This window comes from Sprattus sprattus (assembly GCF_963457725.1).
Source record: "Sprattus sprattus genome assembly, chromosome: 6".
NCBI lineage: Eukaryota > Metazoa > Chordata > Actinopteri > Clupeiformes > Clupeidae > Sprattus > Sprattus sprattus.
In genome coordinates this window covers 19,082,925-19,107,599 of record NC_137925.1, presented here as the reverse complement: position 1 = coordinate 19,107,599, position 24,675 = coordinate 19,082,925, and the positions used below count along the sequence as shown (strand labels likewise).

At 45.7% G+C, this 24,675-nt stretch overlaps 2 protein-coding genes across 2 annotated transcripts in view; one reads left to right on the top strand and one right to left on the bottom strand.

The window, feature by feature from the left end:
• Positions 1-15,141, top strand: part of pdlim7 (PDZ and LIM domain 7) — a 30,021-nt gene extending 14,880 nt beyond the window's left edge. Inside the window, exons 4-11 of the mRNA XM_080840752.1 lie at positions 907-937; positions 2,060-2,247; positions 10,514-10,575; positions 11,079-11,334; positions 11,883-12,063; positions 12,806-12,926; positions 14,304-14,419; positions 15,040-15,141. Of these exons, the coding sequence (XP_080696878.1) occupies positions 907-937; positions 2,060-2,247; positions 10,514-10,575; positions 11,079-11,334; positions 11,883-12,063; positions 12,806-12,926; positions 14,304-14,419; positions 15,040-15,126 (1,042 nt within the window). The 3' untranslated portion in view covers positions 15,127-15,141. The remainder of the gene's footprint in view (positions 1-906; positions 938-2,059; positions 2,248-10,513; positions 10,576-11,078; positions 11,335-11,882; positions 12,064-12,805; positions 12,927-14,303; positions 14,420-15,039) is intronic.
• Positions 15,142-21,229: 6,088 nt separating this feature from the next.
• Positions 21,230-24,675, bottom strand: part of unc5a (unc-5 netrin receptor A) — a gene marked incomplete at its 5' end in the record, with an annotated part of 140,810 nt that continues 137,364 nt past the window's right edge. The window contains 3 exons of the mRNA XM_080840397.1: positions 21,230-21,506; positions 22,889-23,067; positions 23,972-24,136. Coding sequence (XP_080696523.1) covers positions 21,341-21,506; positions 22,889-23,067; positions 23,972-24,136 — 510 coding nt within the window. The 3' untranslated portion in view covers positions 21,230-21,340. The remainder of the gene's footprint in view (positions 21,507-22,888; positions 23,068-23,971; positions 24,137-24,675) is intronic.

Genomic DNA, 24,675 nt, shown 5'->3' with positions numbered 1-24,675 from the left:
GCCTGACTTTACAAGCCTGCACTTATTTTTAGAAATAGGGGGTCCATTTTCCCCTTCATGCTCAGCAATGGTGGGCCAAAGCACTCAAAAATTTCCAAATTTAAGGCAACGTGTAATTGTCCGTTTGCGTCGCTAATCTTGGGCCTTAGCAATTAGGCCAAGCGCAGCTGCATCACTGTCACCCCTAAAATAGCGCTGGGGAGTTATCTTCCAGGAGCCGCTGGTGATAAGTCAGTGAATAGTGCTTGTCACAGGAAATGCAGTGGGATCCTCTGTCAGGGTCAATAATGAAATGCCATAAAGTCTGCTATTTGGCTCTTTCTCTCTCTCTCTCTTTCCCTCTCTCTATCTCTCTTTCTCTCTCTAACTCTTGCACTCTTTCCCTCTCTCTCTCTCTCTTTCCCTCTCCCTCGCTCTCTCTTTCCCTCTCTCCCTCCCTGACTGCAGCAGTCATTTTCTGAGATGTACACTGAAGGGGGGGAAGACGAGTGGTAGAAAGATAATGAGACAATTGTGATTGCTGTGGTTGTGGTTCTGCTCAATTGATCATCTTTTGCCTGATGGCAGACTGTGGGCAGAATTCTAAGTAAACTACATGTTATTACATCAGTGCTGATGATGGCAATGCTATCCTCTCCAGTTAGCCTTCTGGCTCCCTTGGAATAGAAATTGAGGAACAATTAGCTGTGCTGGGTTCTTGGTGATATCAGTTGGTTTTCAAGACGTTTTCTCTGCTTAATGTATTGATAAGAAGTATTTTTATTGTCCCTGAAAAAAAAGTTTTTTTTGGCAAGGTTGGCAGATTCCTGTGGTTCTTTTAGAAAGTGAGCCATTGTCCTCACCCAACTGTTTGACCATAGCTTTGTATAACCGTTGTTCTCTCTGTTTTTATTTATTTTTTAACAGAGCTTTCGCACCTGGGCAAGACCAGTCTAAGGTAAGCCTTAATCTTCTACGGTCTAATAACATCACCTTGCACTCCAATCACATGCACGCTTCAGCAACGTCAACCAGTCAGCACAGGATTGAAGCCAAGCTGATTTTTAAAAAAAATATGCATTCACACATATTGTCACAGATTGTTATGATCTTCAGCATTCATAGTGTCCTGTGGTGACTGGTCACACATTGCATGAAGCACAGTGGCACCATAGAAGCTCTTGTGGTTGGCTTGTGAAATTAAACAAACAAACAAAAAAAAAACACCAGAACTTGCCCGTGTTTGTGTGGCTGGCATGTTCTCACAGGAGCTGCCACGGGTATAACACAATCCCAGACTGACTGTTGCCAAGTGGTCTCTGCATCCCTCCAACACTCTGACCTCACCCAGAAAGAACGAAGGCCCCACAGTCGGATGTTTAATCCCCAGAAGACGTAAATATACATTCACATCCTAAGCTCCTGTATGAAATTAATCACACTCTCATGTTTCCTGTGTAAATCTTAAAAAAAAAAGAAACCCTAAAAACAAGTGTGCCATGAAACGGGTGAAGAAATCGCCCCCTAGTGGATGTGGTCAACCACAATCTCATTGCCTTTAAATCCATCCCACAGTCCCAGTCGAATCCAGGGCGTATCAGTTAAAGTTAACACTTTGGACTCAGCTCAAGTGCTGAAAAGCCGAGCCGGCAGAAATTGGGGAGGATCCGTTTGGACCGGTCTTGGCAGACGCCCAGAGTAAATATTTGTCGGACAATCGGGGTGTGTTCACACTTCTTAAACATTTCCTCTTAATGTGCTCACGAGAATAGGTTATTGGCAGCAAATGTGCGTTCAATGACTTAACACATTTGTAAGTGTCAGCAACCAAAGGCGGTCTGATTGAATACTGCTAAACTGAACCCTCAGTCTGAGATTGTGCCATTACTCAAAGCCAAAGAAGCAGTGTGTGCAGCGTGTGTATATGTCTTTGCATTGTGTGTGTGTGTGTGTGTGTGTGTGTGTGTGTGTGTGTGTGTGTGTGTGTGTGTGTGTTCTTTGTGTTCACTCTCTGACTGCATGGTTTGCTGCTCTGTGTGTGTGTGTGTGTGTGTGTATGTCTGTCCTCTCCCACACACAGGACTCGCTTGCTCCTGCCTCCAGTCAGCCCAAGTACTCGTTTGCCCCCAGCACGGCCATAAACAAGATGGCACGGCCGTTCACGCCAGGGGGCGGCACTGCCACTTCTGGCCCGGTCATCAAGCCAGTGTCGTATAAGCTTAACTCGGGCACGCAGGTGCCCGGTAGCATGCCACAGCCACACAATGGGTAGGTGTGAGTCACATCCTTCTGGCTGTTTTCCACTGCCCTTTTCTCATTTTTTATTTCACCAGAGGGCTGGATTGGACCTGTGTCAAAATCTGGTACAGTCTGTTGTGAGTGTGAGTGTGTGAGTGTGTGAGTGTGAGTGTGAGTGAGGTCCTAAGGAGAACATTGAAGGAAAGATTGACTAAGCTAAGGTCACAAGGCTTCTGAGACAGATGCATTCAAAAGCTGACTGACATTGTACTGCTTCAGAAACCTAACAAATCCAACTCTACTCTGGCTAAATGTGAAGTGCTGTACATGTGAAGTGATTTACATTTCTGCTGGATCTGAAGCAGCCGTTCTGTAAAGAGACGGCTCCTAACTGTGTGGGAACAGAGAGGCCTAAAAGAACGGAGATGTTTTAAGAAAAGAAAAAAAGAAAGAAAGAGTCTCTTCCTCCACTCAGTGTTATGTGAGCATCAGCATTCCTGAGTGGTGAGCAGAGAAGGGGGGATGTGTGTGTGTGTGTGCGTGTGTGTGTGTGGCTTTGTGTTAAGGAGTTGTCCAACAGAGTGCCCGTCCGCCTGCTTTCCCGTCTGACTTTCATCTCTCAATTTGGAGCCCATTTAGTGCAGGCAAAGGCCCCCCACACACACACACACACACACACACACACAAAACCACACACAGCCCCGGTTTCTGATAAACAAAATGTGTTGTGGGGCAGCTGCTCTTGGTTACCTTCTGGACATGCCGGACTGAATGCCAATCGGGTCGGCCAGCCAAAAGGCCCTGCCGAGCTGCTGTCTGTCTTTTTGTCTGCAGAGATGATAACACGGTCATGCAAACCGAGCTGGAAGGGAGTTCACCCTGTATCCCCCTCGCTCTCTTCTCCGCTATTTAGCTGTGCCAGAGTTTTTACAAGCTCTACTTATGTATTTTTAAGTCGGTAAAACAGAGAAGAGAATGATTGGAAAGAAAACAAGCCTTTCAGTTGCTCTGCTATTCTCTGTACATGGAACCAGAGGTGTGTTCAGGTCTAAAGTCTGGTTCAGTAGAGGAAGGGGTCTCAGGGCTGACATTTGGCAATGTCTTGATGTTGTCTGTGGCTGTTTATAGCTCGTACCCCCCCCCCCCTTCCCAGCCCATCCTCCCCGAACCCCTCCCAAACAATTTGCTGAGTTCTCAAAAGTGCTTTTACTGCTGGGGTGCCGGATTACTCAACAAGCCTTACTTGGAGAGGCCACCATGTGGGTTCTCACTCGTATGTGTTTTTTACAGCTTCAAGAGATTTGGCCAATTAACCAATGACTAAACCTTGTAAGAGGGATTTGTTTTAAAACTCTTTTTAATGATGTCCCTGATGTGGATCTAGTGAGCTGGAATCAGTGAGAAGTGGCGGCGGTAGTGATGTTGGTGGGGAATGTCTTGGTTGGACCGCAGGGGCAGTTTCCCCTACAAACTGGTGTTGTGGTGCCAAGCTCTGATGGGAGAAATCTGATCAGATCGGGCATGAAGGAGGAAGTGTTGTGTTCACCACGTTCTCAGGGAATTGGACAGGGTGTTGCATCACTGCTCTCTGTGTGTGTGTGTGTGTGTGTGTGTGTGTGTGTGTGTCTGCTGTTGGGGTTCATTGACATGAACCCTGCAGTGAAATGTGCCCGTGTCTGCAGAACGTGCACCAAATGTTCCCCAGCGCCTCGGGGGTCGTCGGTGTTGGGGGCTGGTGTGAAGCTTCTGGAGGATGTTAAAATGTCTTAGGGAATATTAATACATGCATTCTGGCAGATGAGTTGATAGTTCTGCAGTCCCAGGGTCGTGACGTAAGAGGTGCCCGTCTTGGCCTACACAGCCTTACAAATCAGGTGAACTGCAGGAAGGTTTGTGTTCTTCAACTCTTCAATGGATCTGTGCCTTGTCTGGCAAGGATCTCACCCATCAGGGCCAGATATGGGCCACAGTTGGCCAGGCTCATGCACTCACAATGCTCCGAACCACTGCATTTGAAATGTGTTGAAGCTTGTCACTATGGTAACTCACAGCATGCCCGTTGTGTTTATGAAATCCTTTACTTTAATTCCCTACCTTGCCTGCCTAGTGGTACCATGTTCTTTCCACCAGTTTACCTCTGTTTCTCTACTAATCTTTTTCTCTCTTTCTCTTTATCTTCTGTTCTACCCAGCCGATGGAGGGGGAAGAAAAGTCAGTAAACTTCTTTTTACTCCTTTATTTTTTTTTACTGTTTCTTTATGACAAGTTAAGAGTCCCACCCCAACCCCCATCCCCCCCATATCGCAGTTGATCAGGAACTAGCGTGACCCTGGTCAGGCTCCAAGACATCCCAAAGTCTTTTGTTATTTGGTCAGCCTTCCTCTCATGTTTACAAGGCTGCACTTCCTCTTCCTCCACTAGTTCAAATTTCAAATTAAACGTCCTCTGCACCGCTGTGTCTTAAATCAGTATTCACTCTGTCACCGGCTTATGACGGATGACTTTGTTTTGACTTTATTTGGACAGCATTATTAGGTATTGATTGCCAGGTGTTATTTGATTGGATTTCTCAAACCGCATGTTTGACAGATTTACAGCAGAGGTCAGTTGGTCCGAAGTGGGAATGGTGATGGATGTGTGTTTGCTCTCTGTTGTTTGAGCTGCTCTTCTTTCTCTATTGTTATTTGCCTTTTTTCTCTTTCCCTTCTTCTTCTCTCCCTCCACCCTGTTTGTCCTCTGTTCGCCTGTCTGTGGTTCGTCAGAGGAGAGGCTTTTTACGGAGACTTTAACCAAGTGGGCAAGTAAGTCTGTGGTTCACCTCAGGGTTTCTAACGCATTGAGATTCTAGCCAGTGGGGAAATAGCAGCAGTGATTTTCTGTGAGGCCCCAGTTGCCTGCTTATTTGCTCTGTGCTGTAGAGTAAACAGACCATAATGACACGATTCCAACGCCACGTAATTAAAGTGTGAGTTATGTCCTTAAGGAATATAAAAAGTAAACGGTAGGTATAGTTTCCAAAAATGGTCAATAGTTAGGGGCTATTTGCCTAACTGAAACGCATGGGGAGGAATAGAGTATTACTATTTGGGTAGATTTTGTAATAATCTTAGCACTACCTTCTTGCTGGAAAGTATCTTGGACAATCAATGATTTAAAGGGCTCCATAGGAGATTTATATCCCCCTCCCCATTACCACACACACTCCTCCACCTCTACTCATCTGTAGGTATGGTCTTCGGATGGATCACTATCCCTGCTTCATCCCCAACGACCGTGGTAAGAAGAGGTTGATGGAAGACACTCAGGACTGGCAGCCACGCACTGGCACCACCCAGTCACGCTCCTTCCGCATCCTTGCCCAGCTCACAGGCACTGACTTCAGTAAGTCAGGGCAGGCAAAGGACTGGCACCAAACCCTCTCGGGGGGGGGGCACACTTGGGTGGGGGGGAGACTGCCTGTGTATGTGTGCGCCTGCTCTTAAGGCATGACGGCCAAAGGAATGAGGATGAAGGATGTCCCAGAGGAATTCCTAGCAGGACGAAAGGCCTTGAGGCTTAGCTGTACGTCCTCAAACAGGATGCCAGCGCCTTGGCTGTTGCAGTGTGTGTGTGCAGCGCTAGGATTAGGTGGTAATTACTTAACGAGAGCATGTAAGTCGGTTCAGGGGACACAGGAGGCTATCAGTGCTTGTTTGGGCCATTGAGTGTTGTTGCCTAGCAGACATCTATTCCGTAATTGTATTCAAGAGGGACCTGTTTGTGTTCGCCTGCAGAACTCTGAATGCTATGCCATGCATGTGTGCTGTCTGCTTGGAAATACCTTTTATTCAGCGATTCAGAAAATAATCAGACAAAAACCTTGTTTGGAGCCTTGTTTGGAGCCTTGTTTGGAGCTTTGTGTGTGTGTGTGTGTGTGTGTGTGTGTGTGTGTGTGTGTGTGTGTGTGTGTGTGTGTGTGTGGGGTTGTTGATCAGGCATGTGTGAGTGTATCACAGTGCTGAGCAGAGATGAGACGTGCTGCTTTATGCTTTATTAACAGTTCTGAAATAGAATAGAGTATGCTCTAATGGAGTTGTACAAATCACGGTAATACTCTTATAGCATGCGTAGTATAGTAGTATTGTGTTGGCCTATTCTAGGGGTTTGTGCATATTACACAGGCTTAGGGTAGGTGTGTGTGTGTGTGTGTGTGTGTGTGCGCGTGTGTGTGTGTGTGTGTGTGTGCACTGCAGGTCTTGTGTCATGGTCAGAGGATGGTCTTTGATATGTCTCTCTTTCCTGGTTCTCAGTGCAGGACCCAGACGATGAAACCATGAAAAGGGCCAGGTAAACCCCTGTGAACCGCTTCATTCCTCTCTGTCCAGTGAGCTGCAGCACGCTGTTTGGGTTTGACCTTTCCGTCCGTGTTCATTTTGAGCGCCATGCCATTCCACCGCAGTCATAATTAGCCACTTTTTAATGCTTCCCCTCTAGGCAAGTGAGTGGCGTTAGCATATCATGCTTCTAAATAGAGCCACATATGTGGCCTGGCAGTAGGACAATGTGGATTAAGACACTGTGTGTGTGTGTGTGTGTTTTGCTTTTAATTGCATGGCCAGAGAATAGTTAGCACTGCTTTTCATTCACTTCCTCTTTTTCTCAAACGTGCCTTCTGACTTTGTTTATTTCACCTTTTGTTTTCTCCCACATGCTGTCCCTGTATTCTTCATCCTTTATTTCTCCTTCTTCTTCCTCCTGTTTCTCTTTTACTGTCCCTTCTTCATCTCGGGTTTGTCTTTCTCTCCTCTGCTCTTCTTCTCTTCTCTTCTCTTCTCTTCTCTGCTCTTCTTCTCCTCTCCTCTCCTGTGCTCCTTGCCCCGGCCAGGGAAAAGTTCCTTAGTGAAATCCAGAGTCCCCGCTATGCCAGGCTGAGGGACTGGCATCACGACCGCTCTGCACGTTCCCTCAATATCAAATCCTGAACGAGCGTCAGTTCCCCTGTCGCCACGGACAACTGAAGGGGCCTGTTTCTGAAACGAACCGCAACGATGATGAAGATGAGGATGATGACGATGACGATGATCAAAGATGATTAATTTATACAACTGAAAAGCAACAACCGTTACGATACCACATCCCTGAGCTGAAGATAGGCTTGAGGAATGGGGGGGGGGGGGGGGGGGGGGGAACCTGTACTTAAGTAAACATTTTAAAACACTTAGAAAAAGCTCGACTAAAAATAGCAAAAAGAAACTAAATGTGAATATTAGCAAGACGTGCAGCCGACATCAGAACACCAAAACAGTGGATCCGCGCATACTGAGCCTGCCAGCCTCTCTGCCAAGAGTGGCTCTTTCCACAGGAGTGTGTGTTTGTGTGTGTGAGGGTATGTGTGTGTGTATGTGTGTGTGTATGTGTGTGTGTATTTGGCCTCTGTGTCATGGTTCTAGGAAGTGCCGTACATGCTGTCGTTAAAACTAGGAGAGTTCCTCAGCAGTGGGGACTGCAACCTTCTTATTCCTCTCCAGATGTACTGTGCCAGCCCTCTGTAACCTCTGTTTCTCTCCCTCCCCCACTTTCTCTCGCTCTCTCTGTTTATTTCTATATCTCTCTCTGTCCCTCTTTTAAAAATTCAGTCATCTTATTTAATGGCAGGAAATAGGCTATATCTAGATTGCATTTAGATTGGCGTGTCACAGTGACCGTGAATATACCTAGGAGAGATGTATGTATACATTGATGTTTTCTCTCTTTATTTTTTTCTTTTGCTCTGTATTCTACCTGTTGTACGCTCCACATCTTAATTTTTCCATCTCTGAGCTCTGAATCTATTTTGCTTCAGATTTTTTTTTTCCTTTTCTCTCTCTCTCTCTCTCTCTCTCCATTAAGCAAGACAAAAGCTTTGTTGTGTGACTGTGTCTCCTTTCTCTCCGCAGTCAATACATAAAACATAAAGAAAAAAATACCTTACCCTCTCATCTGTCTTCTGTTTCCTTGTGATGTCATCTTGCACGCTCTTGCTGTCTAATCAGTGTTCGAACTTTTTAGCATATTAAACCACAGTGTAATCATAACTTCCTATCTCCGTATCAACTCTATCCCTATATTCACATAGTCATAGTTCACAAAAGCATCTATAATCTACACTGACTTAACAGTACACTACACCACACTATTTTCACAGGTGTACCCTCTAATACAGGGGTGGGCAATTCATTTCCTTATGGGGCCACATGAGATAGTGGGACTGTTTTGGAGGGCCTGAACTCAATTCAGCATGAAAAATGTACATGTTTTTGCAGTATTAAAGGTGTGCCCAGACGACCAATACACATGGCACACACACACACACACACACATGACCGCAAGCTTGCAATGCAATAGCATAAGTATACAAATTAATAGTAATATCAACTTTTTTATCGTTTAACGTTTGATTCCTAATTTACCATTGACCTCCACGGGCCGGTCAGGGACAGCCAAGGGGCCACAAATGGCCCTGGGGCCGCGCTTTGCCTAGGTCTCCTCTAATATATAAGCATTATCTTAATAGCTGCATAAATTAAAGTGTACATTGGGAAGTACAAAGTACATTGGGAAGAACTGATCTATTATTGTGTGCAGGTGTGACAATGATGGGGATTTATACCATGGCTCTGAAAAGGGGATGGAGGGAGAGAGTGGGTAATGACCTGCAAGCAGCTCTTACTCTAATGAGCTCACTTAGACGCCAGGAGGCCATTGGTATGGCTTAGTCTCCGTTATTAAAAGTCTTTACTCTATCAAGAGGTGAAGGTGCTGTGCAGCTAAGTGTTAGCTGTACTTAGGCCCAATTAGGCCTAGATGCGGTAGCATCTTCCGTGGAAGTGAATGTCTTATAGCAGCGCGCACTGTAATTGAGAGGGAAATGTAGTGATAAGTTATGCTGATAGATTCAGTGCAGTTGTCACTGTGAAATGTTCTTCTGCACAAGTTCTTCTTTTTTTTGTTATTCCCCCTGAGAAGACAGAATGTTTGTGAGCTCTGCTAGTGGGGAGTTGGTGTTTCTCTGGGATGCTGGGATTCCTCTCTGCCATATGCAATCACAGCACAGGAGTGTGTGTGTGTGTGTGTGTGTGTGTGTGTGTGTGTGTCACAGCACAAGAGCGCCAGAGACAAGTGTCCCTGGGAGACCGGTCTGGCAACACCACACAGCTGTATTAAAATTCACAATTTCCTGGAGGCAAAGTACACTCACCAGGTGCTTCTCTCCCTCTGCCTTCTCTCTCTCTCTCTCTCTTTCTCCCTTGCTCTCTTTATCTCCTTCCCTCGCTCGCTCTCTCTCTTTCTCTCTCTCTTGTTAGCTTTTTATCTCATTCTACCACTGTCTCAGTTCCCTGCACTCTTTCCCTGTTGCTCTTTGTCTCTTTCTCAATCTTTCTATCTTCCCCTTTCTCTCTCTCTCTCTCTTTCTCTCTCTCTCTCTCTCTCTCTCTCTCTCTGTCTTCCTCTCTCTTTCTTTCTCTTTTTTTTGTGTACACAGATGCCTTCCCACAGCAGCTGAGCTGTGAGCCCATGCAAACACAATTAGGCCAAATAAAAAAAGAACACACTTTAGCAGCCTTATTTATTTAGAGTCCCCATTGGCACATGTTGTTTGCTCCACTGATGGCTTTTGCTTTAGGACAAGGTAAAAGAAGGAAACGAAGAAAGCAGCCAACAAAAAAAAAAAAAAAACTCCAGAAAATATGTTGAATGTTGTGCAAAAACTGTGAGAAACGTTGGTTGAAGTGGCATTGATTGTGCACACCCACTAGCCCCTGGGGTAAACAAAGGCTACCAAAATGGTATTGTGCTTGATACCTCTTCACCACAAATCAAAGTGAAACACACAGACTTGGAGGGGCTTGGAGCCGTAGAGCCCTGTGCTCGCCGATGAGCGTCTGTACGCAGGGGCCCTTCTCTCAGTCGCGTAATGATCGTAATTGTCCTTTCAGCAGCTAGCTGCCATAAAAGCAGCCATCTCCAGTAATCAGGTAATGGTGCATGCTGCTCTTAGGCCGAGACAATACTGCCAAAATGCTTAGACAACAAGTGTGAGCACTGGACAGCGGTGCTTACAAACAACCATTTGGTAAAACAAGGAACCGTTAGGAGTTCAAGGTTCAAATGTTTTTAAATGGTCCATCAGTATCTACAGGGGACTTTTCAGAGGGAATTCTCATGACCCTCATAAAAATGACATCGCGTTGTGGTACTGTATTAGTGCTACTATCATCTCCTCCCAAATGTTCTTTTGCTGAGCATGTTTTCCTAAGGGCAGTTTTCTTCTTCACAGTCATGTGCCAGCAGCATCTCCCGCTAAAGCAAAACCTGCAGAGAGTCCTGAAATTCTTCCAGGTAAGCTGTGCTGAGCCCAATGCCTCCATCATCACTCACTCTACTTTTTCGGTACTAAACAACAAAGATCATCCGGCGAGGTAGACTGAAATTACAAGTGCCACGCACACACTTGGGCTGAGCGGTCTTAGCTGTGCCGAGACACGCCGAGGAATTAAACATTAATAAAAGAGAGGAAGAAAAGGGTGTTCTTCACCTTTTCTAAGGAGTTTGTGTCAAAACACAGCTGAACCCGATTGGCTGATAGAAGCTGGCCATAGTGATAGCAGTATGATTACACAGCTCAGTGACTCCCATGAGGTTGGTACTATTGGTACTTGAGATAAAAAAAGTGGCGGGTTTCAAAGGGACGTATTTCATATTTGTAGGATGTAGTAGAATGTACATTTTTCAGCATATATGTAGTTATATAACCTATGGATATGTTCTATAGAGGGTTATGGGATGGGTGAAGGCGTTTCCTGTGTTTGACATGTCCTTTGTGTCTTTTCTCTTTGCTTTAGCCGCCAGTCCTGCGCCCAAAGCGCCGAGTGGCCCCTCCTGCCGGCCCCCGTGGGTGACGGACTCCAACTTCGCCGACCGCTACGCCCCGGACAAGACCAGCACGGTTCTGACTCAGCACAAGCAGCCGGCTCAGCCCACGCCCATGCAGAACCGCAGCTCCATTCTCCAGGCCGCACAGCAGGGGCCTACCAATACCGGCACCGGTGGCGGAGACGGCCGCACCCCGCTCTGTGCCGCTTGCAACAAGATCATCAGGTGGGTGTCTGCTGCCCCCTGTCTGTGCTGCTCCCTCACTGCACCCCGAGAGACTCCCAGTCCTCTTCCCATAGCCCTGCTTCAACAAACCTTCTTCCTCAACTAGCTTATCCAGGTTCTCTCAGACTGACAGCAGATGAGGGTAAAAGTCAGCTTGGTGTCGACTGGTGTTCAACGCCAGCTCCTCTAGAGGCTGAAGCAGGGCCATGAGGGTAAGAAGGAGTGAAGATTTATGACAAAAAAAGGAGATATTACATGCCTCCAAGTAGTTCACTAAAACAGGGTCGCTGACCTCTGGCTTCAGAGCACTTTGTGTTAAACCCGTGTGTCGGAGAGGGACGACCCAACATCTCCATTAAATGCTCCCGAGCCCCTTCTTAGTGCTGTATCCTGCTGTCGAGCCCAACACTGCCTTTATGGTTACACCGTTACTGTATAGGGAAAAGGTGTAAGGTGAAAATAGGTGTGTGAAACATTTGTGTCTCTGTGTGTGTGTGTGTGTGTGTGTGTGTGTGTGTGTGTGTGTGTGTGACTGTTTGTGTGTTTAGAGGTCGCTATGTGGTAGCATTGGGTCGGTCCTGGCACCCCGAGGAGTTCTCCTGCTGTCAGTGTAAAGTGCTTCTGGACGAGGGAGGCTTCTTCGAGGAACAAGGCTCGGTGTACTGCACCAAGTGCTATGACAACCGCTGCGCTCCCCCCTGCGCTAAGTGTAAGAAGAGGATCACAGGGGTGAGTTTGTCTGGAGTTTATTTTCCTTCCCTTTTTCTTTTTACCTTTGTGATTTATGATGTGGCTACACTATTGCAACATTCGCTATATATCAGCTCCGTTTATACGAGTGACAAACATTAAACCCTCTTAGGGACACTTCACATTAGTTTATTTTGTATGCAGTAAATACCTCCTGATAGCATCAGTTTAGAAAGAAGAAGTTCAACTCTGGGCAAGCGAGTCCTAAGAAGGCTAGATGAGTGTGCACTAGGTGCGGGGAGGGTGTGGTAGGTAGGGCCTGGTCGGGGTCCTTGCATGACAGAATGGATGGATGGGCTCCCATGTCGCATTACTGCCCCTCCCCTACCCTACTCTACCCTTTCCTTCCACACGGCTGCCATGACGCTCCGCTGACAGACTGCGGTCACACTCCCAAGGCTAATAAGAGGTGCTAGAGCTCATGGGTTCACAGTATGGGCGAGTGGGTGTGAGAAGGAAGGGGTGTGTGTGTGTGTGTGTGTGTGTGTGTGTGTGTGTGTGTGTGTGTGTGTAGGAGGTGTGGGGTGTGGGCGTATGTGTGATTTGTGTGTGGATTTGGGTGCATTTGTGTGTATGTGTGATTTAAGCGTGTCTGTGTGAGATGAGCATCAGCCTACATGGAACTGCTTCTCCTAGATTGCGTGCCTTAGCATCTCACCCGTCCACCTCCCTGTCCCCCCCCCCCCCCCCCCCCTGCACCCGCACCCTACCCCCTCCACAGGAGATCATGCACGCCCTGAAGATGACCTATCACGTCTCATGCTTTCTGTGCGCCGCCTGCAAGACGCCCATCAGGAACCAGGCCTTCTACATGGAGGAGGGGGAGCCCTACTGCGAGAGAGGTGAGACCGACGTCACGCCATGCCGTGCCGCGCCTTCCACGCTTGTGCTCACATCGTATTGACAGCCCCCACAGCCGCTGTCAACCTCTTCCAGCGGGGCAGAGGCAGAGTCGGCTTCACACGCCATTTTAGCCAAGCCCAATTTTGCCTGCCACACAACTACACACATTAGGGCCCACAGGGACTACAGACTTACATGCTGGCACACACACACACTCCCACACACACAAACACACACACTCACAGACAGACACAAACACACACACACACACACACACACACACACACACAGAAACACACTTGTTACACCCAATTAGGGGTGAAGGAGTGTGAACACAAACACAAACACACACACACACACACACACACACACACACAGGCATACACACTTCCACATTCATATATAGACTGATTAGTTCACTGAAGAGGTGATGAGACCACCTATATCTATTTGCACAGATAACACAAAACAAATGCACACAAACTCATTCAAAATCTCTGCTTGACTTACGTACACATTTCACCCACACACACACACACACACACACACACGCAGTCTCATTTTCATAAGTGCCGGCTATTTCTGTGTAATTAACTGAAAATGCTCATTATTTGAGCCAGAAACATTTGCCTAATTAAGGCGAACGATTATTTTGTGTGTTTGTTAAAATTGTTGCTTGTAATCAGTGGGATGTTAATACTCATTATGTGATATTCAGAACCTTTCATCCGTCGCCCAATCAGTCTGTTTCTGATTCCTGGCCTGTGCTAATTTGACTACTTAAAACCCAAGTGAAAATTGTGCAACAAAGTGAGTTTACCGTCTTGAGTTTTTTTTTGGGGGGGAGGGTGCCTGGGAGTTTGTCATTGTTCTTTGGACTTAAGCTTTGCCACGTTAAGCCTCTTTTTGTCTGCCGACAGTGGACAAGCTGACCACATTTTTATGACAAATAATGACTTGACTGTTGTTAAGAAAGAAAGCTGCAGCCTCAGCACCTAAAAAGGATTGCGCTGGAAAGCACTTGCTTTGAGTGGTGGCCCCAAAAGCATGCCACTCCATAGCCTCTCTAATGGAAAAGTAGGACAATCCATTTAAGTATCGCAGGCAATTTTTGTTATCAGCCCCTCTGGCCCTCTGCATTAGGACAGCAGGGTAGGAGAAGGAAAAGAAAGGAGGCAAAAAAAGTGACATTCTGTTTTTCCTGATACATCCTGCGTCGGCTTTTCTTCCCGTCTGCCTTTAATGCTTGAATGCCTTCCTCCTGGGCCATTTGCATTGCTTTACAGTGATGTTGCTGACCTTAGTTTTTGTGTGTGTGTGTGTGTGTGTGTGTGTGTGTGTGTGTGTGTGTGTGTGTGTGTGTGTGTGTCCTGCAGATTATGAGAAGATGTTCGGCACTAAATGCCACGGCTGTGACTTCAAGATTGATGCGGGGGATCGGTTCCTGGAGGCACTGGGCTACAGCTGGCACGACACGTGCTTCGTGTGCGCCGTAAGTCACCGTGATTCACCGCTGCGACCGCCCGGCCAACGCTGGCCTGTCGGCGCCACACAATGCACTCAGAAAATATGGTCCCTGGCTGCTTGACCCTCAGATAGTTCTCTTTCCATTTATTTCTGCGTCGTTGCCTGTGTCGCTCTTATCTGTCTCCCTCTCTTCTTCCCTCTGTCCAAGACACTGTCTCTCGTGCTCTCAACCCCCCCCCCCCCCCCCCCCCCCCCCCTCTCTCTCTCCCTCTCCCTCTTTGTCTGTTGAATGCACTGAAATCCATCGTGAGCTAGCAGCTTTGGCACAAGTACTTATTTGTCTGGATATGTTTGGCTCTGTGTCTACATGCGTGTGAGTGTGTGCATTTCTACGCGTCTGGTATTATATTTGTGTGTCTGTTGACTGTGTGCATGTGTGCGTTTTTAGTATTGTATTTGCGTATTTGTGTCTGGGTCCGTTTTACGCCTGTTTTACTGTGTGTATGTGTGTGAGTGTGTGTGTGTGTGTGTGTGTGTGTGTGTGTGTGTGTGTGTGTGTGTGTGTCTGCGTGCCTGTCTGTGTATTACCCGTCGTTGATTAAGTCTGCCAACACCGCGTTCACACGCTCTTCTCTTCCCCCGCAGCTCTGTCAGATTAATTTGGAGGGGAAGACATTCTACTCCAAGAAGGATAAGCCACTGTGTAAAAGCCATGCCTTCTCACCCGTGTGAGCCGACAGCCTCTCGGGAGGGTTTGGGGGGTGGCGGTGTCGTTTGGGCTGGATCGGGACACAACCATGGCCGACAACCCCCTCCCGCGCATTGACCGCTTCACCCAACCTCACCAACAGTCTTATCTGTTCAAGCGAACCAACAGTATTTATGAAACCTTCCTTTTCTATAGAGCGGTCTTCAAGCCGTTGTACACTCGCATTTTTGTTTCTGTCTTGCACCAGAATTTGGTCATTCTGTCACACTCCAGTTATGCATCCGTTTCTGCAAAAAAATGTACTTCTTGTCCTTGTCCCTCATTTTTGAATGGTTACACATGGGTTTCCTTTTTACACTCTCGAACAGACGAGTTGCACTGCTGCGCATCGTTTCCATGTGCGATGTTTCATTGAGATTAAGAGATGAAAGTTGAGCCTGAAAGTACTGCCACGCACTCCAGCCGCCCCATGACACATTTAGAGCGTGAAAAACAACCTTCCTAATGTGCCTACGCCTCCAGGTTCATCACACCTGAACTTCCTCCTTCTTTACCCCTTTCATCAACTAAGAGCTTTGGAGGAAAAAAAGAGAGGAAGTGGGAAAAAAAGAGAGGAAGTGGGAAAAAAAGAGAGCAAGGGTATTTGGTGTGAGCATCTGCACTTGATCCCCCCCCGCCCCCCGTGCTAATCCTCCCCAGAGAGGAGGCCCAGAAAGGCACTTGTGGGTGTTTAGAAAGCCACTGAGCGTGTCGCAGTAAGTGGAGCGACTGCTTTAGTGTTTGATGTACTCCCGCATTATATTATTAGACTTCCACAAGCCCTCTCTGGCCCTCTAGACTTCAGCCACAACACACACACACACACACACACACACACACACACACACACACACACACACACACACACACACACACACACACTCCCCGATCCTGCTTAGCCCACACTTCATCTGCCTGCCTTTAGTACTCAGGGTAATGGGAGCCGCGGAGGAATAAAATGCGTCTGGTAAACAGTGCATTAGCACTGATTACGTGCATCTCCGACTGACCCCGGCGACGGCACGTTGCATGCTTTCCATTTTAAATACCCAGGAGCGATCCGATTCATATTCAACGAGGAAGTGTAATTAGAGCAAGCGCCACCGAATAGAGCTAAATAAATAAATAAGTGCCACTATCCCATTAGAGAGTGGAGCGAAGGGAGGAGAGGCCACTTGGTGGGTGGAGGCTTGAGCGGGTGTGGTGCCACCGGACAGGCCGTGGTTTTATATAAGGCAGCGTAGACGCTTTACTCTTAGCTAGACGCGTCTGCTGCTCCATCACCATAGGGAGGGGGTTCATTGACTGGGGACAGTTTGAGTGGGTGGTGAAAGGGACTTTGTCGTGTTGATTGGTTCACTGTGTGTTCATTAAAAGTGAGCGAAAGTAGCAAAACGTGGAAAGTTCAGATGTTATCAGCACAACAGCCAGGATGTAAGAACATGGCATGTTTTCTTGCCATGTCCACACAACTTATGCATTGAATTGGTCCGTTTAGAGTTAGACGGTAGATTGTAACACCAGAGGAGTGCTGGTGATTTCAGAAGCGGCTCTTGAGAAAAAGCAGTGGTCGGCTCGCCCCAGCTGCGGCTCCTGCTCAGGGAAGGTCAGCATGTTGGTACTCACCAAGGTCGGCTTGTTTGCACTGTCCACACCATCCATCATCCTTTAGGCTGCCCTGCAGCCCCGTCTCGCTGGTGATCATTCGCAGGAGAGGCTGGAGCTGTACCCTTCAGTAGTGGTTCTGGCTGACGCTCTCTTTATCTCTTTTAAGAGGTAGATTGAATGCCGAGACTCTTCGTTTCGCTTCTGAAAAGCTGAAGGCCATTGTACCTCTGCCCCCGCATTGCTCCATCACTCCATTTCATTCCTTTTTTTCATTTTCACACTTTTTTTTTTAAATGTACCTCTTAACCATACCAAGTGCCTTTTTTAAAAGCTTTATAAACTATCGTTATGCATTCAGTAAATAACTGCTGTATCCTTAGGTACATGCTTGAAATGTTCTGGTTGCATAAGAATATGACTCATGCATAGAGGATTTCCTCTATAAATTATTATCTATGATGTTAGAGCCATGTAATCAATAAATATTGTACAATATTTTATCTGTTCTTTTTCTATGTAGGTAGTTCTTGCTCAGCGCTTTACTGGAACACATATTGCATGGCCACTGGTCCCTTCTCCCTTCTTTGCTTTGATACCACCTCACACATTTATGTCGTCCCTTGAATAAAAATAAGATATGACACGATATCACTAGTGCATGCAGATAGCTTCTCAAATACATAAGATAATGAACAGCTTTCAACCAAAAAATTATTGATTCAGCCCCTTATTTAACAATATATAATTTATTTACATCCATTTCAGGTTGAATTACTATACATACCTTTCTGAAATTCCATAGATATATATGTACATAAGGCCAAGTAAAGACTTGAAAGCACTTAGAAACCAATTTCCAAAATTCTACCCACAAATCCATACCATTGTACAAAAAGTACAGAGAACCTTCAAGGATAGAAGGCGTCCCATTTCCACAAAATTGTTGACGACAATTTACATTGATAGAATAAGGAAAAGTAAAAAAAAAAAAAGAATAAATAAATAAACAAACTTAAGAAAATAATTATACAATTGCATAAGCGCTGTGTCATGTTATAAGTACAGCATTTTTGACTTGCAGAAAGGCAAGGAACATTGAATAAAGAAATTCAATTAAAAACATTCACAGGTACACAATTCTATTGTTCTCAGTTTTGAAAAACAAAAAGGTACAAAAAATGACAGAGCAAAAAAGTAGAAGCACACACACCCACACACACTGAACATATGTCCATCGACAACAGAAGAACTATGCATGAAGCTGAGAAAAAAAGCACAGTCATTGGGGGGGGTGGGGGGGGGCGGGGAACGGAATTGGCTTCTCTATTGGGAGTTGTCAGGAATGAGTTACTAGCTCTGCCTCTATGCCAAAGGGACACTTATTGTGGGGGAAAGTTGAGCTGATTTACCATCTCTGCAAGTGACCGGCTGCAATGCGTGCACCATGTTAGTGTGGAGGAATGCGAAAGAGGGGCCTGTGTGCTACTGGACAGGAGCGAACACGCACAGTCATCAAAAATATATGCAAATACAGTTGTGTTTGAGAGAGGACCACAAGTCATAAAGTGAGACGCACACACACACTCTCCAGGTCTTCCTGTAGGACTTGCTGCAATTGGGAGAGACTACCTGAGGCCTGTGTGATGAACATATGGGTGCAGTGTGTGGCAGCAAAGCTGTCTTTCTCTCCTCCGTATAAATGTCTCCCTGCACAGACCTGTCTCACTGGTGCTTCTCCCTCCTACCCTCAACGTGTGTAAAAGTGATTCGGTTAGTACTGTACTTAGTACAAATCATGGCCTCAAACTGTACAGACACACATACACACGGCATCAGGACACAAAAAAACGGGAAGTATACAAGCTTCTGGCAAACAGTCTAAACCTTAAACACCGCAAGAAAATTATTTGTTTAATGCTAAATAACCGATGAACAGTAGGCAAACACGTCACGGGTTATACGTTTGACAAATGTTACACCAGCTGTCTGTCTTTTTTGGCTCCATATTAAAATTATCATGTACATTTACTTTACAAAGTGCTGTAATAAACAGGTTCGGTGTTGTCTCTGGTTAAAAGTACTGATGCTCAAATGTGATTTATTCGTCATGGTAAATAATCCAGCTTGATTTGAAGATATGTGAGACGGCATTACACAAGTGAGATTATGAAGTTTGAGATTATGAAGCTTGACAGAAATGTCTTTAAAGGCAATGGAAAAAAATAAACGTGTAAATAGTATGTGTGTATGTGTGTGTTGATATATATTTTTAACTTTGGTTGTCAGTGTTACTGATGTGTACGGTGTACATTAAACATTTTTGTTGAGACAGAGGAACATTACAAAAGCAGTTAAAATGAAATATTCCATCACAGATTGATAAAAATGTGCTGAATCGAACACAAAGACCATGATAAGCAGAAAGATACCTTTCTGAAATGACTTACAAGCGCCTGAAGCCCATGACCATGATTCCAATTACACTAGTGAGTTAGTTATGTCTTATGAACAGCCTTTCTTTCAGTGTCAGACTGCTTAGTAGGAAAGAGCTTTTGAGAAACATGTCCCCTGTTCACTGACTTGACCTCCAGAGCTTTTGGAGCAACAATTCCCTAATGGGTTTATTCTCACAGTCACAGCTTTCCTCCTCAAAAGCTTTCCTTTCTATTGACCTCGAAACATCTCCACATTCATGGATAGAGCAAACACTCAAACAGACATTTGCAGAGGCAGGACAAGAACCTTAGATTGAAGCACGACTTCACTGAGCAGGTGTGACAGAGAACCCAGGAGAACAGGCAATTCTCTAGAACCCCGTGGACAGGCATTTGGAGAACTTTGCGCCTTCAGGAGTACCTAGGTTTACATTTTGAACCTAATTATCCAATTATTATAAGCCATTATTGGATACAAACTACCCATCATAATTGCTTGTATGGTTTCCACACATTGTCCACACATTCGTCATCTTTCTGCCTTATTGATTTAAAGAGAAAGACAATTCTCTTGGTAGTCCCTCGCCTAACATCCATTATCCTCACAGAAATAATGCTATCAAAAATAATTTTGCTCCTGGAAATACATTTGGAAAATGTATGAGCTTTCACACACACACACACACACACACACACACATTGAATGCCCTAGAGCCAGATGGCTTACATATAAAAACATCACACTTACATTACATTTTCAACAGAAAAAAGCACTGTTCTGCAATGTGCCATTTTGTCTCTGATATCCAATGCGATCTCTGTTTGCTTCAGTCCGCTGTACTGACAGACAAATATTAGGAATGAATAATTCATCTTTGACTTGCAAAGATGCCTTTTTTTCTGGATGACGCCGCATTACTCCTTAAGCCAATTACGTGCGATTTTGTGCTTCACACTGAAGTCACCTTAAAACATAGCAGCTACACGCAAAACCTAGCAGAGACTTCAATATGAGTGTCTAGTTTCACCTTAACCATTTTTTCAAGATTACAGACAAACTGACAAACAACAACAACAAGGAGAATATCTAACCAAAACTGATCCAAAAAGCAGACAGACTCAAACCGATCGGGTGTGAATCTGCCAAAGCTGCTCCCCATCCGCCTACCATCTGGCTAGAGCACACGCGTGACAAGGGATGACATGGATCCTGATGACCCCTGCCAAGATCACCATTCCCTTGAAATTATTTCTCTGCAAGTCTTTAGCAAATTGCATAAAGTGGCTTTCGATTATAAATATGGCTGTTCGTTTTGCTGCTCCATCTCACAGAGCCAAGGAGAGTGACCTGAACTGGTATTGGGCAGTATAGTTAAAAATAAATCCCTTTTGCAAACAACTTTTAAATCAGATCCTGTACTAGTTTGGTTGCTTATGTGTGACCCCCATCGTGAGAGGTCGACACAGATTAGATCCATTTCTACATATTGCATATTGCAAATATACACACGGAACTCACACACTTTTTTTTTTTCATTTTGTACTTTTGTTGTTCATTTTAAATGCTGCTCATCATTCTATAAGCTGGTTCCTCTCCTCCACTCTGCAAAAACCTGCATGAAAAAGGTACTGGTCAAACTTGAAACGAACAAAACTAAAATACTACCAAAGAAATAAAACTGTTCCATTGGAGTTTCCTCCTCCTTACAGTGGCAGTGACCCAACCCAACCAAGTCAAACGATGCCCCCCCCCCCACACCCCTCCTGCAGGGCACCCCAACATCCTGTGTACCTTTGTGGAAAGCTCTCCTTGTCTGTCGCTTGACTCTGATCACAAATCACACCAAAAGATGGACACACCAGGCTCTTGTAGGTTGGTATGCACAGGCTGGGGGAATGGACTAATTTCTCAGTATGGGCAAATGGACTTCAATGGCTCGGTACAGTCAGTGTAATTCCTTGTGAAAGGGGTGTTCATTTTGGCTCCTTCCTCAGGAGAGGGAGGATGTAACGGAGAGTTGTGGAGACCTCCTAACACCCCCCTCGGCCCAAAACCAGTGTGTCTGTGTTTGTCTGTGTGTGTGTGAGTGTGTGTGTGTGTGTGTGTGTGTGTGTCTCTGTGTGTATCCACTGTTGCGGTCGCTACTAATCTGGGTTAGCACTCGCCGTCTGACACCAGGAAAATCATGGCCTCCTGCTTGCCGATCTCGGCCATGACGGCGGCCAGTTGGTTGAGGTTGCCGCTGTGGAAGTGCTGCGCTTCCCACCAGTCAAGGATCACAGAAGTGGGGCTGGGTTTGGACGCGAAGAAGCTCATGTGCCTAGACAAGGTCCAGAGACAGGGAGGGAGGGATGGGAGAGAGAAAGGGAGAAGGAAAGAAAGAAAGAAATGAAGATAGATCATGAATGCACATTTTGCACTTTAGCATCTTGTCACTTTTAGCAGATGAGTGAATCCCTCTCTCTGACTGTGACTCATCTCCTGGGCTCTCTCCTACGGCAACCCACTGTGGTCAAATATCACTTTAATTCAATTTTAGAAAGTAAAAGTAAACGTTCATTTTATGAACACTACTAATTCTTTGTACTTGTATAATTTATTTATACCCCTTTTAGGTGAGAAGAGAAGACGGCAGAGTGTTGAAGTGGTTTATTCTTTGTTGGACTTCAAATGCAGAGAGAGATGGAAGTTTTCTTGTGGTAATGCTCGTCATTAGTGTGAGCGAGCGCTGTGTTATATAATGGGATATTATGCATGCTGTGTGTAGGGGTGCCCGGGGACGTAAATGTTTATGACCATCATGAGTTATGCACTCTCTCCCACAGTTTTCCAGTTATTGTGTAAATTACATTATCTCAGCAAAAATCAATAAACGGATATTTCTTTTCTTTTAACACGTGGCACCATTTCAGCCTCTGCAGTGCTTTCACTAGGGGGTAAAAGAGCTGGAGGTTTTTTTTCTCCTTGATGTGGGAAGTACTGTATGCCCTGTTTGGCTTTAGCTGCTGCGGAGTTGCACAGGTAGAGCATGACCTTTTCCCATTGAACACGCGGAACCTTTCGGATCAAAGCTGATCAATAACAATGAAAGCGGTGACCCCTTTAGGTTGTATAGTTGATGTGGTGGGAAAGCATCTCCCAAAGGTACCTGAAGTGGCTTGTTCGATCTAATGGCCTTTTTCTGTACTTCAAATGCCTAGGGGGCGGGGGGAGGGGGTTCAGAGTTGTTTTGTACACGCCACCCTCTTTTGTGGGAGTGACTGTCTCGAAGGTGGAACTGTGCTGCTAACACTTATCCACAAACTGTCCGCCGTTACAAAAGCATAAATGAGAAAACGGCAAAGTAACCCAAAAAGTCACACTCTAGTTGGAATATATATATATTTTTCAAGCTCACGGTTTAAGCAACTAAATTAAAATGGATCCCCCTAAGTCCAGGGCATTAATTGAAACTGCAGCACTACTCCAAACTGCAGCACGCTTCCAAACTGCAGCACGACTCCAAACTGTAAATAATTGGACTAAGCGAGCCCTACTAGTCGAATGAAGTCCACCTACTTTTCATCAAACCCCAGGACTCTAAGTGGATAAATAATTGAATCCCAGACTGGTTGTTTTGGTCGGCGGGAGTAGAGTAATTGGGCAGTAGGGTGTTAGAGGGGGAGGTGAGGGATGAGGGTGGCGCCGGGCTCCGGGACTGACCTCTCGAGCTTCAGTCTCTGGGCAAGTAGCCTCCAGTCGGCTCCGTTGGGGCAGGGGGCGTCCAGGCTGCTGCAGATCTTCTGGCGGATGAGGTAAGGGATCTGGAACGCGCTGGGCCCAGCCAGGGCCGGCGTGCAGTTGTCCATCAGCAGGAACTCTGAGTCCAGGGGCCGGTTGTCCTGTGGAAATAAAGGACCAGAATTAGTATTCACTTCGCTGGCCCCTTTATTCATGTATGCATTTATTTACTTTAAAAGGAGAATGGTACAGTCAACAGCATGCATTTATTTTCTTTAAAAGGGGAATGGTACAGTCCACAGCATGCATTTATTTTCTTTAAAAGGAGAATGGTACAGTCCACAGCATGCATTTATTTTCTTTGGAAGGAGAATGGTACAGTCCACAGCATGCATTTATTTTCTTTGGAAGGAAAATGATACAGTCCACAGCATGCATTTATTTACTTTAAAAGGAGAATGGTACAGTCCACAGCATGCATTTATTTTCTTTAAAAGTAAATTGGTACAGTCGGCAGTGACATTTGTCAAGGTAGCTTCCTATGCACCCATCCCCATGTGCTGTGACACTGTACTTCTAATAATGTCTGTTACTTACTGCATGTAAGTTGTGTGAAATTTGTGTTATCACTGAGGAATAGCATGGCATTTGCCATGATTGTATTAGCCTTTAAATTCAATATATTTCATGTAATGCAAATCAAACTATTTGTTATTCAGTAACATAGAGAACAGAAAACACTATTTACAATCTTAAACCCAATTTCCTATGCAATGCGTGGCATTTTCTCATTATAATCCATCATGACGGGAGTGCAGGATTCCCTTTCCATAAAATCTGCTGCCACCTTTTAACAGATCAGCACAAGAGCTGCAGTTAATTAAACTATGTACCAGTCCCTAATCCCATCTGTTAAGATTCCACACGCAATGAGGAGCCATCATTGTTTAGCCACTAGAAAAAGCCGATTGGTCAGAACCCTGGGTGCCCATTGACCTCTGGCATCGCAATTGGCCAGCTGGCGCCGAGTGGCGCGCCGTGGGCCTGGCACGGAGCAACAGTTACCTTGGCGATGTTGAAGTCGAGGCTGAAGCTCTGTCCCTCCCCCTCCACCTGCCACACGCACAGCTGGCCAGTGAGCTCGCAGGTGCTGAGGCTCAGGCGCTCCAGCGTGAAGGTGCAGTGCAGGCTGCGCTGGGAACCGCTCCAGATGTGGTAGAACGGAATCTCCTGCGCACCACAACCAGACACACAAGAGAGACATGGGAGAGTTACACTAGCGTGTGGTCTTCCGATCTTTGCATACTTCACATAGCGTCGTTTCCTGGTTTACTTAGACACTTCCATATTCAAAATCTCAAATCTGAAGTTTGAGAGACAGAATAGTGTAACAATGAAAAAGGGAACACAAAAACACAGTAGGGTGGAGTACTCCAGTAAGCGTTGGGAGACGGCATCCAAAGCCATGACAGGAAATAACATTTGCACATGGAAGACCATATCAGTGCTCCAACAGTTCCTACTTACACACTTCAACACTGTAAACCTTTGAGAAGCAGAATAGAAATGTAACCAAATACATTATTAGCTATTAACTATTAATTCTAGTCATTCTAAACGTTACGCATTTTAGAGAATAGAGAATAACCCATCCTCAAAGTCGTTCTGAAAAAACCATCAACGGACATGGAGATGATGATTTCATGCATCATACAGAGTCAATGAAGCAACCAATGTTGGTAAGATACCAGTAGTAAATATTGAGGCTT